The sequence below is a fragment of the Mauremys reevesii genome, linkage group 1, assembly GCF_016161935.1.
Source record: "Mauremys reevesii isolate NIE-2019 linkage group 1, ASM1616193v1, whole genome shotgun sequence".
Taxonomy (NCBI): Eukaryota; Metazoa; Chordata; order Testudines; family Geoemydidae; genus Mauremys; species Mauremys reevesii.
In genome coordinates this window covers 359,661,211-359,679,256 of record NC_052623.1, presented here as the reverse complement: position 1 = coordinate 359,679,256, position 18,046 = coordinate 359,661,211, and the positions used below count along the sequence as shown (strand labels likewise).

At 52.7% G+C, this 18,046-nt stretch overlaps 1 protein-coding gene across 1 annotated transcript; it reads left to right on the top strand.

The window, feature by feature from the left end:
* The first annotated feature begins 581 nt into the window (after positions 1-581).
* On the top strand, positions 582-17,016 carry LOC120395676 (C-type lectin BfL-2-like). The gene is made up of 6 exons (XM_039520306.1): positions 582-692; positions 1,919-1,998; positions 2,538-2,632; positions 7,348-7,492; positions 14,681-14,797; positions 16,949-17,016. The coding sequence occupies exons 1-6, from the start codon at positions 610-612 to the stop codon at positions 17,014-17,016; spliced, it is 588 nt and encodes a 195-aa protein (XP_039376240.1). The 5' UTR covers positions 582-609.
* Positions 17,017-18,046: the final 1,030 nt, after the last annotated feature.

Below are 18,046 nucleotides of genomic sequence, written 5' to 3'. Positions count from 1 at the left end.
CAAGTCACATGTCCATGCATGACTCAGTTTGCAGGCCGACGCTGTTGTTTACATGTTAGTTTGAACATTCCCAGGAAAGCTCAGATGTGGGTTGGCCTCTCCCAAAGTCCATTGTCCATTAAGTGTTTCTTCACGGGGCAGTTACTGGGAATAGTCCCTTCTCGAGAAGCTGCCCAAATGCTGCACTGAGGCTACTTAGAATCAAAGCACATTGAGATACAAGTACAGAGCCAATATTCAGAACTTCGACTACAAAAGGATACACCCATGCAGACAGCATAACCCTAACCAGCAAATCATAGCGTCTTCATAGATGCTTCACACGACAACCTTTGTACAATATTTGCTGCAAATATGTAACAGTGGTTGCAACAATGATCTATACGATCTCAGCACTGACAGATGGTGGGAGGGGGAAGGAAATAGCTTTCATTTTATCTGTTCTCTCAGCCCTGACAAACACTGCCTCCTGCTCCCAGCCCGGCTGGTGGCTGGGTCCTGGCTCCTCTTAGCTCTGTCTGCCTGGGCGTTCAATGATTGTAGCTGCCATCAGCACAGATCTGCATGTTCAGTACTGACACCCGGTCCCCTCCCCGCACTGGTCTATAAATGCCCCGGGCCCGGCCAGTGTCCCATGCAGGCTGCACTTGGACTGGCCTTGCACCAGAGCAGCTACCCAGCGAGACACTCAGGTGAGACCCCGGCTTCCTCCAGCTTCCTCCTCCTCCCGCGCTGGGGGCTGGCGGCAGCTGATCTGTTACGGGGGTGGGTGGCCAGGCTTGTCCCAGGTGTGTCCCCTGAGCCTGGGGCCGTCTCTGTCTCCCTCCTTCCTCCCCCCCAGCACAGCCCTGCACGCGGGACCCTAACGCCCTGCGGAGCTGTGCCCAGCGCTCTGCCCCTCCGGGAGCTGGGCCCAGCCTCCAGTTCTGTGTCCAGTCCCTGCTGGAGCATCTCTCTGCAGGGCAGCTCTCCCATTCAACCCCTTCTGCTAATAATGGTGCAACGGGGGTCCCAGCCCCCACCATGGGCTGCAGTAACTATAACCCCGCCCCTCCCCCTCCCCGCCCCAACCACGCGGTGTTGGCTTTCCAGACACCCATTGTCCCTGGAGCTGGAGATATGAGTGTGATTCAAACACCTGTTAGTGGGGAAAGGCCCCAGGGGTGGGGTCAGTGGGTGTTTCATGTACCAGGTGCTGGGTGATAACACAAAAGGCTCCATGTTTCTAACACTAAACCGGCTCTCTAGTCAGAGAACGGTTGCAGAGGTGCTGCACCTGCAGCTGGCATTCCAGCCACGTGCACACAGACTGGCCTCCATCCTGGTGCCACTGGGGCCTCTTCCAAACTGTCCTCTCCTGCCGCCTGTGCCCTCCCCCCAAGTTCCATGTAGGTGGCTACCGAGGGGACCTGCCAGCCCCAGCACTGGGGGAGAGAGGGCCAGCGGGAGATGGCAAATGCCCCTTCTGAGAACTGCTTTGCTCTGCAAATGGGACCCTGTTCCCTGGGACCCAGGTCCCATCTGAGTGACCCCGACCTCCCTGCTGATCCCTGGCTCCTCCCCACCTGCAGCCCTGGTTTGCGGAGTCCCTGGAGATGCTGCTTGCAGAGCCCAGCCACTGCGGAGCTGGGACCTGGCTCCCTGCTGAGTGTCCAGTTCTGTCCCTGGGGCCCGGCTCAGTGAGGGGTGGAGGAGGAAGGGCCCTTCGGACCCAGGCAGATGGGCCTTGAGCTCGGTGCCCCAGGGCTGGGGGATGGGATCCCTCTCAGGGCCCTTCCAGCCCAGCCAGGTGCTTTAGCAAACAGCCCCAGGATCTAGGCACCTCCCCCTGGGAAATGCCCCATGGGGAGGGGAGGGTCGCTCCGGGGGGTGTCCCAGCTTCTCATGGCCCCATCTCCCAGGTGTGTTTTCTCCCCAGGGGAAGTGAGAAGATGGGGCCAGTCACCTACTTTGGACTCTGCCTCCTCGGCTGCCTGATCTTTAACCCCTCGATGGCCGGTGAGTCCCTGCCCGGCCCCTCGGGAAGTGAATTCATTTCCCTCGTCGCTCCCAGAGCCACTGCCCATCTCCTGCTGCTGGGGGGTCACTGCCCGGGGGGAGCCCAGGCCCTGCGGCCCCTCCCCAGGGAGCGGGTGAGAGAAGGTGGGTGAAAGGCCCCCCAGGGTCGGCTCTTCCCATGAGGATTGGGTGGGGTCAGTCCCTGGGCAACGGGCACTCAGCCCCCGTCAGCTCCAGGCTCCCACCCCACCCTCCCGTGGTCCCCTCCCACTGGCCGGCCGTGTCCCCACGGGGTCCCTCTCCAAGGGCTGCTCATGGCTCCGCTCCAGCCCCAGCTTCTCCCCCATCCAGCCTCTGCTCCCGGCTGGGCTGCCCCAGTCCCTGCACACTGTGTCTTTCTCCTCAGACTGTCCCGTTCCCTCCCCCCGCTGGGACACGGCTCCACCCCGTCCCTCTGTGCCCCCAGGCCTGAGAAGAAATGGCGCTGCCTCTCAAACAGCATCTAACCACTGTGTTCTGTCCCCACCCTCTCTCTTCAGGGGTACAGGCTGTGTCCTGTCCCGGGTGCTGGCTACCCTTCCAAGACAGCTGCTATCGATACATCGCCCAAAAGAAAAACTGGAGAGAGGCTGAGGTGAGAGGCTGGGGGCAGCGGGGCTCAGGGATGCTGGGCTGGAGCTGGAGGCTGGGGGGATGGGGCGGTTTAGGGTGAATATCAGAGTAAGTGAGTTGGGTTGGGCTGGGGAATCAGCTCCGGTGGGAGGGGCGGGGGAGGGTTGCCAACTTTCTAAGTGCACACCCCTGCCCCGCCCCTTCTCTGAGGCCCCGCCCCCAATTGCTCCACCCCCGATCCTCTGTCACTGTCCCCCACCCTCACTCACTTTCATGTGGCTTGGGCAAAGGGTTCAGGTGTGTGGGGTGGGTGAAGGCTTCGGCCTTTGGTGCGGGCTCTGGGGTGGGCCCAGGGATGAGGGATTTGGGGTATAGGAGATGGCTCTGTGCTGGGGCAGGGAGTTGAGGTACGGGGGGGGTATAGGCTCTGGGCTGGAGGTGTAGGAGGGGGCTGCAGGTTGGGACTATCCACAATGACTGCAATATCTTTCTTGAGTGATAACAGCTAATTTTGACCCCATCATTTCATATGTGTATTTGGGATTATATTTTTCAATGTGCATTACTTTACATTTATCCACCTTGAATTTCATCCACCATTGTGTTGCCCAGTCACCCAGTTTTGTGAGAAACCTCTGTAACTCTTCACAGCCTGCTTTGGACTTAACTATCTTGAGTAGTTTTGTATCATCTGCAAATTTTACCATCTCACAGTTTAATCCTTTTTCCAGATCATTGATGAATATGTTGAACAGGACTGGTTCCAATACAGACCCCTGGGGCACCTGACTACTTACTGCCCTCCATTCTGAAAACTGACCACTTATTCCTACTCTTTGTTTCTGATCTTTTAACCGGTTACTGATCCATGAAAGGACCTTCCCGCTTATCCCATGACAGCTCACTTTGCTTAAGAGCCTCTGATGAGGGACCTTGTCAAAGGCTTTCTGAATATCTAAGTACACTAGACCCACTGGATCACCCTTGTTCACATGCTTGTTGACTCCCTCAAAGAATTCTAGTAGATTGGTGAGGCATGATTTCCCTTCACAAAAACCATGTCGACTCTTCCCCAACAAATTATGTTCATCTATATGTATCTGGCAATTTTTTTCTTTACTATAGTTTCAACCAGTTTGTCCGGTACTGAAGTTAGCCTTACTGGCCTTGAATTACAATGATTGCATCTGGAGCTTTTTTTAAAAATTGGAATCACATTCTCCAGTCATCTGGTGCAGAAGCTGATTTAAATGATTTAAATGATAGGTTACATACCACAGTTGGTAGTTCCGTCAGAAGTCTTGGCTTGATACCATCTGGTCCTGGTGACTTACTGTTTAATTTATCAATTTGTTCAAAACCTCCTGTAATGATAACTTAATTTGGCACAGTTCCTCAGATTTGTCATTGTCATAAATATGAAGGGAAGAGTAACAACCTTTATGTATGAAGTAACATAAAATCCTTCCTGGCCAGAGGTACAGAATCACTTTACCTGTAAGGGGTTAATCAGTTCAATTAACCTAGTTGGCACATGACCAGAAGGACCAATGGAAAAGAAGATACTTTCAAATCCGGAGGTGGGGGGAGGTTTTGTTTGTGCTCTCTTTGTTTTGTTCCCTTTCTGGATGGTAAGAGAGACCAAGCAGGTAAAACATCTCCTGAAAACATACCTGAAATACTTGTGGCATCTTAGAGACTAACACATTTATTGCAGCATAAGCTTTCGTGGGCTACAGCCCACTTCATCAGATGCATAGAATAGAACACACAGACAGGAGATATTTATACATACAGAGAACATGAAAAGGTGGAAGTACACATACCAACTGGAAGAGTCCAATCAATTGAGATGAGCTATCATCAGCAGGACAAAAAAAATCTTTGAAGTGATAATTGAGATGACCCATAGAAGGTGTGAGGAGAACTTAACATAGGGAAATAGAATCAATTAGTGTAATGACTCAACCATTCCCAGTCTCTGTTTAAACCTAAGTTAATTGTATCTAATTTGCATCTAATTTGCATATTAATTCGAGTTCAGCAGTCTCTCTTTGGACTCTGTTTTTGAAGTTTTTTTGTTGCAAAATTGCCACCTTCAAGTCTGTCACTGAGTGGTTAGAGAGGTTGAAGTGTTCTCCCACTGGTTTTTGAATGTTATGATTCCTGATGTCAGATTTGTGTCCATTTATTCTGTTGTGTAGAGACTGTCCGGTTTGGCCAATGTACATGGCAGAGGGGCACTGCTGGCACATGATGGCATATATCACGTTGGTAGATGAGCAGGCGAATGAGACCCTGATGGCGTGGCTGATGTAGTTATGTTCTATGATGGTGTTCTCTGTATGTATAAATATCTCCTGTCTGTGTGTTCCATTCTATGCATCTGAAGAAGTGAGCTGTAGCTCATGAAAGCTCATGCTGAAATAAATTTGTTAGTCTCTAAGGTGCCACAAGTACTCCTGTTCTTTTTGTGGATACAGACTAACACGGCGGCTACTCTGAAACCTGAAATGATACATTTAAAAATACAGAAATTGTAAGTAAGGGCAAGGAAATGCGTTAGATTATCTTTTGTTTTAGCTTGTGAATTTTCCCTATGCTAAGAGGGAGTTTTATTCCTGTTTTTTGTAACTTTCAAGCTGAGCCTAGAGGGGAATCCTCTGTGTTTAAATCTTTTTATTTCCCTGTAAAGTTACCTTACATCATGATTTTGAAGATGTTATTTTTTTTTCCTTTTTCTTTAAATAAAGTTCTTCCTTTAAGAACCTGTTAGATTTTCAGTGTCTAAGGGACAAAGGGTCTGGTCGGAACTCACATTATTCTCAAGCTTCCCCAGGAAAGGGGGTGAATGGGTTTGGGGGAATATTTTGGGGAACAAAGGACTCCAAGGGACTCTTTTCCTGATTTTTTTGTCTAAATCACTTGGTGGTGGCAGCAATACTGTCCAAAGACAAGGAAAGGATTTGTGCCTTGGGGAAGTTTTTAATCTAAGATGGTAGAAATAAGCTTAGAGGGTCTTCCATACAGGTTCACACATCTGTACCCCAGAGTTCAGAGTGTAGAGGGAACCCTGATAGTCACCTGAAAAGAACGGCTCAGGTTTGGGAATCTCTCTCACATCCTCAGCCATGAAGACCAATGCAAAGAATTAATTTAGCTTCTCTGCAATGGCCTTATCATCCTTGAGTGCTCCTTTAGCATCTCGATTGTCCAGGGGCCCCACTGGGTGTTTAGCAGGCTTCCTGCTTCTGATGTACTTAAAAAGTTGAATTTAACTTCCACTTTTTAAAGGAGGCCTTTTTGCCTCTCACTGCTCCTTTTACTTTCTTGTTTAGCCTCGGTGGCTGTTTTTTGGTTCTCTTACTATGTTTTTTAATTTGGGGTATACATTTCAATTAAGTCTCTATTATGGTATTTTTAAAAAGTTTCCATGCCACTTGCAGGGATTTCACTTTTTGCGCTGTACCTTTTAATTTCTGTTTCACTAACTTCTTCATTTTTGTGTAGTTCCCTTTTCTGAAATGAAATGCTACCTTGGTGGGCTGCTGTGGTGTTTTCCCCACCACAGGGATGTTACATTTATTATGTTTGTAACCCTTCTGTCACGTGGAGCCAGCAGCAACAAGGGCCGGGTTTCGTTTCAACAATACAACACAGAACCTTCTCGAGCCCCCAGCCAGTGACCTGGGACAATTACACACACCCCCCGGGGGCCTCTAACCGGCAGTACTTCCCCTCTCGCAAGCACTGAGTCCGAGTGTAGCAAAACCTTTTAATAAAAGGAGGGGAAAAATCAGCATTAATTTGCATATTAATGCAACTAGGGTTCATAAACACAAATGACCCACCCCCAAGTAAGTTGGTCCGTGTCCTTTTCCCCTCAGGTACTTAAGCTCAGCAATCCAAATGCCCCATTAACATTCCCATCCCTTCTCTGTACCCCACTGACAGTTGCTGTCCTTGGCCAAGGCAGCCCCAGAGTTCAGAGGTTCATCCGCAGAGTTCACCTCCCACCCTGCATGTGTGTGGGGGCTAAGGGGGCACCTTACACGCTGCACTGCTCAGGCACCCGATTGTCACCACAACGGTCGATTGCGGCGTGTCTCTGTGGGGCTCTGCTCTGGCCCTCGCCACCAGCCTCTCTGCCCGTTGCCCTGCTGCCCACTTGCCATGCCTGTTTCATTGCTGTGTAGGCTTCCGGGCTTGGCTGCAGCCCGGGCTCCAGGACCGTGTGAGATCTGCCAGGAAATCCCCTCGGCCAGGGCTGCACTGAGCTCATGTGGTGCTAATTGCTCACGGGCACAAGCCGAGCGCCTGGCAGAGTCCGAGTGCCTGGGTCAGCACAGTGCCCTTCATCCGCCCCACCCGTGCTCTCCTCCCAGCATGACAGCGGGTGGGTCTGGCAGAGCCATGGCCCAGGGCAGGCCGGTGCTCAGAGCAGAGCCCAGGAGCTGGGGCGGGAGGGATTGGGTGACGCCAGCAGGGCACAGGGTGGCTGTGGCTGTGCCGCGCGGGGTGGGGGCCGGGAACGTGAAGGGGGATGGAGGGAGGGAGGCGGCTCTACCTGCTCCCCCCATTGGTCCTGGGGAGGGGAGAGGCGCTACCAGGGGGTCCTGTCCCCTCACAGCCCTGGCTGCCCGGGGGAGGCAGGGCCCTGGAACAGAGCTGGAGTCGCTCCTGCTGCTCCCTGCACTGGGGCTGGGGGGTATCTAGCTCTGTTTTCTCTTCTCCCAGGCTGAGTGCCAGCACCACTGGCCCGGGGCCCATCTCGCCTCCATTCACAGTGCTGAGGAAAAGAACATGCTGGCCCATTACATCAAGCCGGACTCCACAAAGAAGATTCACATCTGGATCGGACTCTCAGACTCTCAGAAGGTGAGTGCCCGGTGCCCGCTCTGCCTCTGGCAGCCCCTCCCCAGCCCCTGGGCTCTGGGTCTCTGCTCAGTGAGGTTGTTGTTTGGGGCGGGGGTGGCACCAGAGCAGGATTTCCATTGGAACGGGGTGAAAAGGGGCTGTAACCGCCTGGGTTTTCAGTCACAGGATCGATCCCCAGTGCCCGGTGCAGAGTATAAGCTGCTGTTACTAATATTCACGTTCGTGACACTAGCGCCCAGGAACCCACCACACCGGGGGAGGGGGAGCTCTCCAGGCCAGTCTCTAGTCCAGCAAACAGCCTGGCATAGGCACCGACTTCCTGATTTCCAGTGGGGGGGGGGGGCTCGATCTCTGCTCTGCCAAGACCCTGCCCCCACGCCACCCGCTCCCCCGAAACCTCACCCCGCCTCTTCCTGCCCCCACTCCACCCCTTTCCCCAAACCCCACCCCTTCCCGTAGTTGGGACCCTCCTTCCAGATGGTGCTGGGGCCGCCTCTCGCACTGAGATGGCCTCTCCGGGGGAGGGAACTCCAGTTTCTAGGAAAAGGCAGGTGTTAGTAATGGGAGATTCGATCATTAGAAACGTAGATAGCTGGGTTTGTGATGACCGGGAGAACCGTATGGTGACTTGCCTGCCTGGTGCGAAGGTTGTGGATCTCTCGAGGCATCTAGATAGACTTATGTGTAGTGCTGGGGAGGAACTGGTGGTTGTGATACATGTAGGTACCAATGTCATGGGGAAGGGTAGGAGAGATGTCCTGGAAGCCAAATTTAGGCTGCTAGGGAAGAGACTGAAATCCAGGACCTCTATGGTGGCATTCTCAGAAATGCTCCCAGTTCCACACGCAGGGCCAGGTAGGCATGCAGAGCTTCAGAGTCGCAATGCGTGGATGAGACGATGGTGTAGAGAGGAGGGGTTCATGTTCATTAGGAACTGGGGAAACTTCTGGGATGGGAGGAGCTTATACAGGAGAGATGGGCTCCACCTAAACCAAAGTGGAACCAGACTGCTGGCACATAAGAACTTAAGAAAGGCCATACCGGGTCAGACCAAAGGTCCATCTAGCCCAGTATCTGTCTACTGACAGTGGCCAATGCCAGGTGCCCCAGAGGGAGTGATCCTAACAGGCAATGATCAAGTGATCTCTCTCCTGCCATCCATCTCCATCCTCTGACGAACAGAGGCTAGGGACACCATTCTTACCCATCCTAGCTAATAGCCATTTATGGACTGAGCCACCATGAATTTATCCACTCCCCTTTTAAACACTGTTATAGTCCTAGCCTTCACAACCTCCTCAGGTAAGGAGTTCCACAAGTTGACTGTGCGCTGCGTGAAGAAGAACTTCCTTTGATTTGTTTTAAACCTGCTGCCTATTAATTTCATTTGGTGACCCCTAGTTCTTGTATTATGGGAATAAGTAAATAACTTTTCCTTATCCACTTTCTCAACATCACTCATGATTTTATATACCTCTATCATGTCCCCCCTTAGTCTTCACTAAACATCAAAAAGGTGTAGAGCAGTTTTTAAACTTGGAGATGGGGGAAAGCCGACTGCTGCATAGGAGCATGTGGATCGGACACAGACTTCTCTTAGGGGAGAGTCTGATGATAGAGAATCTCCAGGGTATAGTCAGGAGCAGAGGACAGAAGAGGATAATGTAAGGGCCGGATCAGATGATAAACAGTCACATAAAAAAGAATCTGGCACATCAGAAAAGGGCAGACAAACAGGGACAAGTTTTTAAAGTGCTTGTACACAAATGCTAGAAGTCTAAATAATAAGATGGGTGAACTAGAGTGCCTTGTGATAAAGGAGGATATTAATATAATAGGCATCACAGAAACCTGGTGGACTGAGAGCACTCAATGGGACACAATCATTCCGGGATACAAAATATATCGGAAGGACAGAACAGGTCGTGCAGGGGGAGGGGTGGCACTATATGTGAAAGAAAATGTAGATTCAAATGAAGTAAAAATCTTAAGCGAGTCCACATGTTCCATAGAATCTCTAGGGATAGAAATTTCATGCTCTAGTAAAAATATAACATTAGGGATCTATTATCGACCACCTGACCAGGACAGTAATAGTGATGATGAAATGCTAAGGGAAATTAGAGAAGCTATCAAAATTAAGAACCCAATAATAGTGGGGGATTTCAATTATCCCCATATTGACTGGAAACACTTCACTTCAGGACGAAATGCAGAGATAGAATTTCTCGATACTTTAAATGACTGCTTCATGGAGCAGCTGGTACGGGAACCCACAAGGGGAGAGGCAACTCTAGATTTAATCCTGAGTGGAGCACAGGAGCTTGTCCAAGAGGTAACTATATCAGGACCGCTTGGAAATAGTGACCATAATACAATAGCATTCAACATCCCTGTGGTGGGAAGAACACCTCAACAGCCCAACACTGTGGCATTTAATTTCAAAAGGGGGAACTATACAAAAATGAGGGGGTTAGTTAAACAAAAGTTAAAAGGTACAGTGACTAAAGTGAAATCCCTGCAAGTTGCATGGGCCCTTTTTAAAGACACCATAATAGAGGCCCAACTTCAATGTATACCCCAAATTAAGAAAAACAGTAAAAGAACTAAAAAAGAGCCACCATGGCTTAACAACCATGTAAAAGAAGCAGTGAGAGATAAAAAGACTTCCTTTAAAAAGTGGAAGTCAAGTCCTAGTGAGGCAAATAGAAAGGAGCACAAACACTGCCAACTTAAGTGCAAGAGTGTAATAAGAAAAGCCAAAGAGGAGTTTGAAGAACGGCTAGCCAAAAACTCCAAAGGTAATAACAAAATGTTTTTTAAGTACATCAGAAGCAGGAAGCCTGCTAAACAACCAGTGGGGCCCTTTGACGATCGAAATACAAAAGGAGCGCTTAAAGACGATAAAGTCATTGCGGAGAAACTAAATGGATTCTTTGCTTCAGTCTTCACGGCTGAGGATGTTAGGGAGATTCCCAAACCTGAGCTGGCTTTTGTAGGTGACAAATCTGAGGAACTGTCACAGATTGAAGTGTCACTAGAGGAGGTTTTGGAATTAATTGATAAACTCAACATTAACAAGTCACCGGGACCAGATGGCATTCACCCAAGAGTTCTGAAACAACTCAAATGTGAAGTTGCAGAACTATTAACTAAGGTTTGTAACCTGTCCTTTAAATCGGCTTCGGTACCCAATGACTGGAAGTTAGCTAATGTAACGCCAATATTTAAAAAGGGCTCTAGGGGTGATCCCGGCAATTACAGACCGGTAAGTCTAACGTAGGTACCAGGCAAATTAGTCGAAACAATAGTTAAGAATAAAATTGTCAGACACATAGAAAGACATAAACTGTTGAGCACTAGTCAACATGGTTTCTGTAAAGGGAAATCGTGTCTTACTAATCTATTAGAGTTCTTTGAAGGGGTCAACAAACATGTGGACAAGGGGGATCCGGTGGACATAGTGTACTTAGATTTCCAGAAAGCCTTTGACAAGATCCCTCACCAAAGGCTCTTACGTAAATTAAGCTGTCATGGGATAAAAGGGAAGGTCCTTTCATGGACTGAGAACTAGTTAAAGGATAGGTAACAAAGAGTAGGAATTAATGGTAAATTCTCAGAATGGAGAGGGGTAACTAGTGGTGTTCCCCAAGGGTCAGTCCTAGGACCAATCCTATTCAATTTATTCATAAATGATCTGGAGAAAGGGGTAAACAGTGAGGTGGCAAAGTTTGCAGAGGATACTAAACTACTCAAGATAGTTAAGACCAAAGCAGATTGTGAAGAACATCAAAAAGATCTCACAAAACTAAGTGACTGGGCAACAAAATGGCAAATGAAATTTAATGTGGATAAATGGAAAGTAATGCACATTGGAAAAAATAACCCCATATATACATACAACATGATGGGGGATAATTTAGCTACAACGAGTCAGGAAAAAGATCTTGGAGTCATTGTGGATAGTTCTCTGAAGATGTCCACACAGTGTGCAGAGGCGGTCAAAAAAGCAAACAGGATGTAGGAATCATTAAAAAGGGGATAGAGAATAAGACGGAGAATATCTTATTGCCCTTATATAAATCCATAGTACGCCCACATCTCGAATACTGTGTACAGATGTGGTCTCCTCACCTCAAAAAAGATATACTGGCACTAGAAAAGGTTCAGAAAAGGGCAACTAAAATGATTAGGGGTTTAGAGAGGGTCCCATATGAGGAGAGATTAAAGAGGCTGCCTAGGACTCATCAGCTTGGAAAAGAGAAGACTAAGGGGGGATATGATAGAGGTATATAAAATCATGAGTGATGTTGAGAAAATGGATAAGGAAAAGTTATTTACTTATTCCCATAATACAAGAACTAGGGGTCACCAAATGAAATTAATAGGCAGCAGGTTTAAAACAAATCAAAGGAAGTTCTTCTTCAAGCAGCGCACAGTCAACTTTTGGACATCCTTGCCTGAGGAGGTTGTGAAGGCCAGGACTATAACAGCATTTAAAAGAGAACTGGATAAATTCATGGAGGTTAAGTCCCTTAATGGCTATTAGCCAGGCTGGGTAAGGAATGGTACCTCTAGCCTCTGTTTGTCAGAGGGTGGAGATGGATGGCAGGAGAGAGATCACTTGATCATTGCCTGTTATGTTCCCTTCCTGCCCCCACTCCACCCCCTCCCCCAAACCCCACCCCGCCTCTTCCCGCCCCCGCTGTGCCCCTCCCCCATGGGCGCCCCTTAGATGACTGGTGTCTCCCCATACTGGTCTAACGGGGAGGTCACATGTCCCCCCCCAAACATCCCTCCCCCGCACCCAGCCCAGGGCCGCCGCACTCTCCCCATCCCACGTTACCTGTGTGTGTGTGGGGGGGCAGGGACCGTGTCCTCCCACTGCCCCGTCCCGCGCCCTGGCACGTTCCGCCGCCCCTCCCGGTCACTGCTCTGCAGCCGGACAGAGCCTGGCTGGGCAGGCGGCTGCTGTTCCCTGCCCATGGGAGTGGGGGAGCTCCGGCTCCCTCCCGCCCTGCCCACGGCACCCGAGCCCGGACCGGGAGCAGAAGCCGCCTCCCCAGCCAGGCTCCCAGGCAGCCTCCAGCCCGCGGTGCAGCAGAGCAGCAGGAGAGGGGCTGGTCCCGCCCCGTCCCCGCCCAGCCCAGCCTCCACCCCCCTTCCCACCCCGTCCCGCCCCCCACCCCGGAGCACCCACGGACTCTGGGCCTGTGCAGGCTGCTTTCCAGGCCAGGCTCAGTCGGTGTCTCTCCCTGGGGCCCTGCCCAGCCGCTGCTGTTCCCCCATAAACCCTGCACAGAGCTGCCCCCGGCTGCAGTGTCTGACAGTCACAGCCTGCTCCACACGCTGCTCCCCAGTTCCTGGGGCTGCCCGTTGTTCCTCGGTGGGTTCCTCTGCATCCAGCGTCTCTGCTGCTCCGGGCTCGCTGTGCTGCTTGTCCCCGAGCCAGGCCATGGCCAACCCCTGCTTGTTAATCCACACAGTGACCCAGCTGCCGAGGCTGAATGGGACGTTTCTGAGAGCTAGGGGCTTGGCGCACGTGGTGGGTGCTGCTGGCCCCGCTGGCCGGCCGGCAGCCGCAGAGCAATGCCGCCGGTGGCACCGATGGAAGACGGGGGAGCTCCGGGGGCAGCACAGACGCACCCTGCTGCAGCCGCTCCTGTCTGGCCCCAGAGCGCGGGAGAGGCTGGTGTTTCGGGGGGTGACGGCGCAGACTCCTGCACGAGGCTCCCTCCAGCCCACAGGCTGTCGTCACTTGCTAAACACGCCCGACTGCTCTTGGCCTCCTCACTTCTCACCGTGACAAAATGCCAGAGACAGAGACCTCCTGGGCCACGTCGCAGCCTTTCACCCCTCGGGGGGTCCACTGAGCCCGGGGCAGCGTCAGCCTCTGCCCCTCGGCAGCTCCCCTGTACCCGCCCACGGAGGAGCTGCCCACGAGGGACACGGCCCCGTACAAAACCCTGGGGAATTAATAACCCAGAGCTCTGTTCAGGGACAGGGAAGGGGGGATCAGGACCCACCCGAATCCCTGAACGCATGGACAGAACAAGGGGATCGTCACCAACATTCCCGGCTCCTTCCCTCGGCTGAGGTGCTGGCAGCGCACTCCAGGCGCATACGGCTTCTGCTTCCCTCCCCAGCAAACAGCCCAAGGCACACACGATAGAGGCGGGGCCGTGGGCTGTCAGGATTAATGGTCGGAGCAGGAGCAGGATGCGGCTCCAATACAAGGGCCAGAGCCAGAGTCAGACATTAAGAGCCAAGCCGAGGGTCAGAGGCAGGAGGGGACCCAGGCGGCACATCAAGGGTCAGAGCCGGAGCCCAGGGGCAGGGTAAGGAAGCCGGGACCAGGAGCAAGCTGGGGCGGGCAGGACTGAGCAGGAGCAGGGCTGGGAAACAAGCAGGAGCAGCAGGAGGAGCAGGGCTGGAGCAGGACAGGAGCACGGGGAGGAGCAGCAGGCACAGGGAGGATGGCGGCCGTGGCATGAACACACGGAGCAGCCCGAGAGCTGCTGGGCTAAGAGCCGGCCAGCTGCCCTTCCTGCCCAGGCAGGGGGTGCAGTCAGGCGGGCGGCCTGCAGCCGGCTGGCTGCGCTGGGTGGGTCGCCAGGTGACTAATTCTGCTGCAGCCCCTGATCCCCGACAGTGCGACCCCCAGCTTCATCCAGCGCCCCCGTCCCCCAGACCGACCGCCGTGATCTCTGCAGCCCGGAGCAGAGTAACTCTCCTGTGGCTGGGCTTTGGGAGTGTCGTCACGGGGGTCTGTGCACACGAGAGAGACCGGGGGCAGCAGCGTGGGGCTGCGGGACAGCGCGTGGGATGACGCAGCAGGTGCTGCCTGTTGGGCTGTGCTGGAGATGGACGTGGAACCTGAGGGCAGGTCGGGGTGCGCTCCCCTCGGCAATGTGGGGATGGCAGGGGCAGGGGGTGCTGGAGACTCTCCCTTCACTTGCTATTTTCATGCTTCTGAGGGTTGGCCAGGTCCTGGTGTAACTTCAGCTGCCAGTAAATGTAGCCCTAGTTGTCAGCGCTGACATTTCATAGCAATGATCAGTGTCTCCAGGGTCACTGGGCAGCCTCTGCCCGTGCCCTGCCATGGCCCCTCAGCTCCGGGGCACGTCTCTAGCTGTGTAACCTTGGGTTTGACAGGGGCTCTGCTCTCCTTTGTCTCTGCAGGTGACTGGAGGTGGTCAAAACTGGGGGTGGTCAGATGAATCCCCGTTAAGCTTCAGACCTTGGGATGAAGGACAACCTGATAATCGTTTAGGAATCGAGCACTGCACAGTGTTATTTTACAATACGGGTAAGTTGGCAGCTCAGACCAACATGAACCTACCACCCTGGCAGTGCTTTGACGACACAGGTCCTGAAATTCTGATGTGGGCTGGCTCCAGCACGCTCTGGAGTGCAGATCCTGGCTCCTCTCTCTTCCCTGCCCCATGCTGGGAGGGCAGTCAGGAGTGAACCCTTTGTCTCACCTGGTAAAACTGCTGCCCACCGGATCTCCTGGGTCAGTTCATGTGTCTGCTCCAGTGACAGGCAGGAGAGAGATATGCACACGCGCGCAGACACAGACACACACATCCCCCCGGCCCCAGATGGGGACTCTGCTGAACTGTTAAAGGGTGATGGCTCGGAGTCACTGTTGCACCCCTGCTGTGCAAACACTGATCTACACAATGATGTGGGCACCAGAGCTGCATTTGTCCCCCTCGTGGGGTCGTGTTACTCACAAGCATTTGCACACACACCGGCTGCTTGTGTAAGTTCCAAATAGCCCAGACGGCGACAGCAGCTAGCCCAGTGGTTTTCAGCCTTTTTCTATTGGTGACCCCCTTCGCACGGCCAGCCTCTCAGTGTGACCCTCGTTATACATTCACAATGAGAGGGGTCATTTCATTGAATGGGGATTTGAACTTTCCCAGGAAAGCTCAGATGTCGGTTGGCGTCTCCCAAAGTCCATTGTCCATTAAGTGTTTCTTGACTGGGCACTTACTGAGAATAGTCCCTTCTCAAGAAGCTGACCAAATGCTGCACTGAGGGTACCGAGAATCAAAATACATTGAGATACAAGTACAGAGCCCATATTCATAACTTCAATGACAAAAATGATACACACATACAGACAGCATCATCATAACCAGCAAATCAGAACTTTTTCATAGTTATTGCTCCTCCTTTGTACAAGATTTGGTGCAAATATATAACAGTGGTTGCAACAATGATCGATACAGTCATAGTTTATATCAATAACATCTCAACAGGGCCTGCAGTGCCAGTGGGTGTGGGGAGTGATGAGCAGCTCTGGGACTCTCAGAGCAATTCCATTTATCACTGGGACAGGCCTGGGCCTGCCATGAGCCGGGTGTGTTAGACAGTCACACGCTATGGTAACAAGCAGCCCATTGAGCACTGGGCTCTGTAATAATTGATTCACATTTTACTAAAACATTAATTCTTTGTTACTTTTATAAACTATTCCAAAATTGCACCCAAAACATTATGTTAAAGGAACATGAAAGTCCCAAAGTCAAGGAAGTGCCAGACTAAGGCTGCCCATGTAAACTTAACGGAGCCCCTGGTACATGTGCATCATGATATGATTTTGAGTCACAGGCTCACTGTCCGTCAGGCCTGATGCCAGCAGATGGGCACAGCCAGGGCCGCAGTCACTGGACGGGGATAGAGTCAAAGAGCAGCAGAAACCCGCACCCCAGGGAACAGGGCACTGAGAACGGCCTATGCCCCCCGCGGAGCTCCCTGCTGGGCCTGGGGTGCTGCTGAGGGGCTGAGCCCACCCAGCCCAGCCCCAGGACTGTCCTTCCCTCGGCGCTCTCTGGCCTGGCTAAGCAGGAATCCGAGTGCCGGGCAGCCCCTGGGCACGGGCACAGACACCCCCAGAGCAGAGGGGTAACGGGGTCTGAGGGAGGAACGTGCTGCTCCGTGCACAGCAGGCCGGTGACACTGACTCCTGGGGCAGGGACACAAACCCTCTGCACGGCGGCTGAGCCCTGCCTGGGACAGAGGTTCCCATGGGTGCAGCCAGACCCAGGTGGGCAGGGCATGGAGGGGCCTGGCTGGGGGCAGCTCACTCAGCAGGGAGGAGGCAGCAGCCCAGTTCCTGAGCGGGTGCCCCAGTCACGGGGCAGGGCTCTCGCTCTCTCCTCTACCCTCTGGCTGGGGTGGGGGCACATGGGGTGGGGGAGGTAGGAGAAGTAGCACATGGACCAGGCGTCTCCCCTTTCACACTGAGCCTCGGCCTCTCTTTGCAGAATGGGGCTGCCCCAATCTGGGGCGCTCAGGGCTCCATCCCACCCTCCTATTCCTCAGGGCTGGGCACAGGAGCTGGGATCTTCTGCAAGGGGCACGGAACGGGGCGGGGGAGGGGTCACTGTAAGAGCAGGAACGGCCCAGCCTGCCCCACCCCAGGGTTCATTTCTGTTTTTCTTTCTAGGTTTTCAGAAATGGCACGATGTTCGCTGTGAAGACAGACACCCCTTCATTTGTAAGCGCAAACCCTAGGGGAGGCAGGTTGCTTGCCCCTGGGGGCTCCCAACACCTGGGCTGTGACTGAATCGGGTCCCTCCCTCTCCCCGCGGAGACCAGATCCTGTGTCCCCGGCTGCAAAGTCCCTTCTGCAAAGCATCGCTGAGTTACGCTGTGTCACTCCCGCTCTGCTCTGCCCCCTTCTCTCCCTGTCGCACCCACGCTCTGCTCTTCTCAGCCATCTCAGCACAGTCCAGTGATAATAAACTTTCCCTTGAACATTCAGCTCAGTGCATGTGAGAAAGTAGATAAGGAAGTGTTGTTTACTCCTTCTCATAACACAAGAACTAGGGGCCGCCAAATGAAATTAATGGACAGCAGGTTTAAAACAAACAAAAGGAAGTTCTTCTTCACACAGCGCACAGTCAACCTGTGGAACTCCTTGCCAGAGGATGTTGTGAAGGCCAAGACCATATGAAGGTTAAAAATAGAACTAAATAAGTTCCTGGAGGACAGGTCCATCATCGGCTATTAGCCAGGCTGGGCAGGGATGGTGTCCAGAACCTCTGTCTGGCAGAAGCTGGGATTGGGTGACAGGGGATGGATCACTTGATGATTCCCTGTTCTGTTCATTCCCTCCGGGGCACATGGCATTGGCCACTGTCAGCAGACAGGACACTGGGCTGGATGGAACATTGGTCTGACCCAGTAGGTTCATTCTTATATTCTTATGTTCCCATCTGACATCCAGACAGTCCCGAGGGTGAGGGCTTCATGGCTCGAGAGGGGCCAGTTAAGGCAGCACTGAAGGCTCTTTCTGTGAAAAAGAAGAACCAGCAGCAGCAGCAGCAGCAGCAGCAGCAGCAGAGGTGGGGTGTGTCCAGGGGGCCCCCAGGGGTCTGAGGACCAAAACCTGATGTGGAGGAGGAGAGAGGTGCCAGTCCAGGCAGCAGGGGAGAGGCAAAGCCAGCAAGGCAGCAGAATGAGCTTCTCTGTACAACTCCTGGGCCTGATCCACTGCCGCTCTCAGTCAGTGACGCTCCCCTGCCGAAAACCAGCTGAGCTC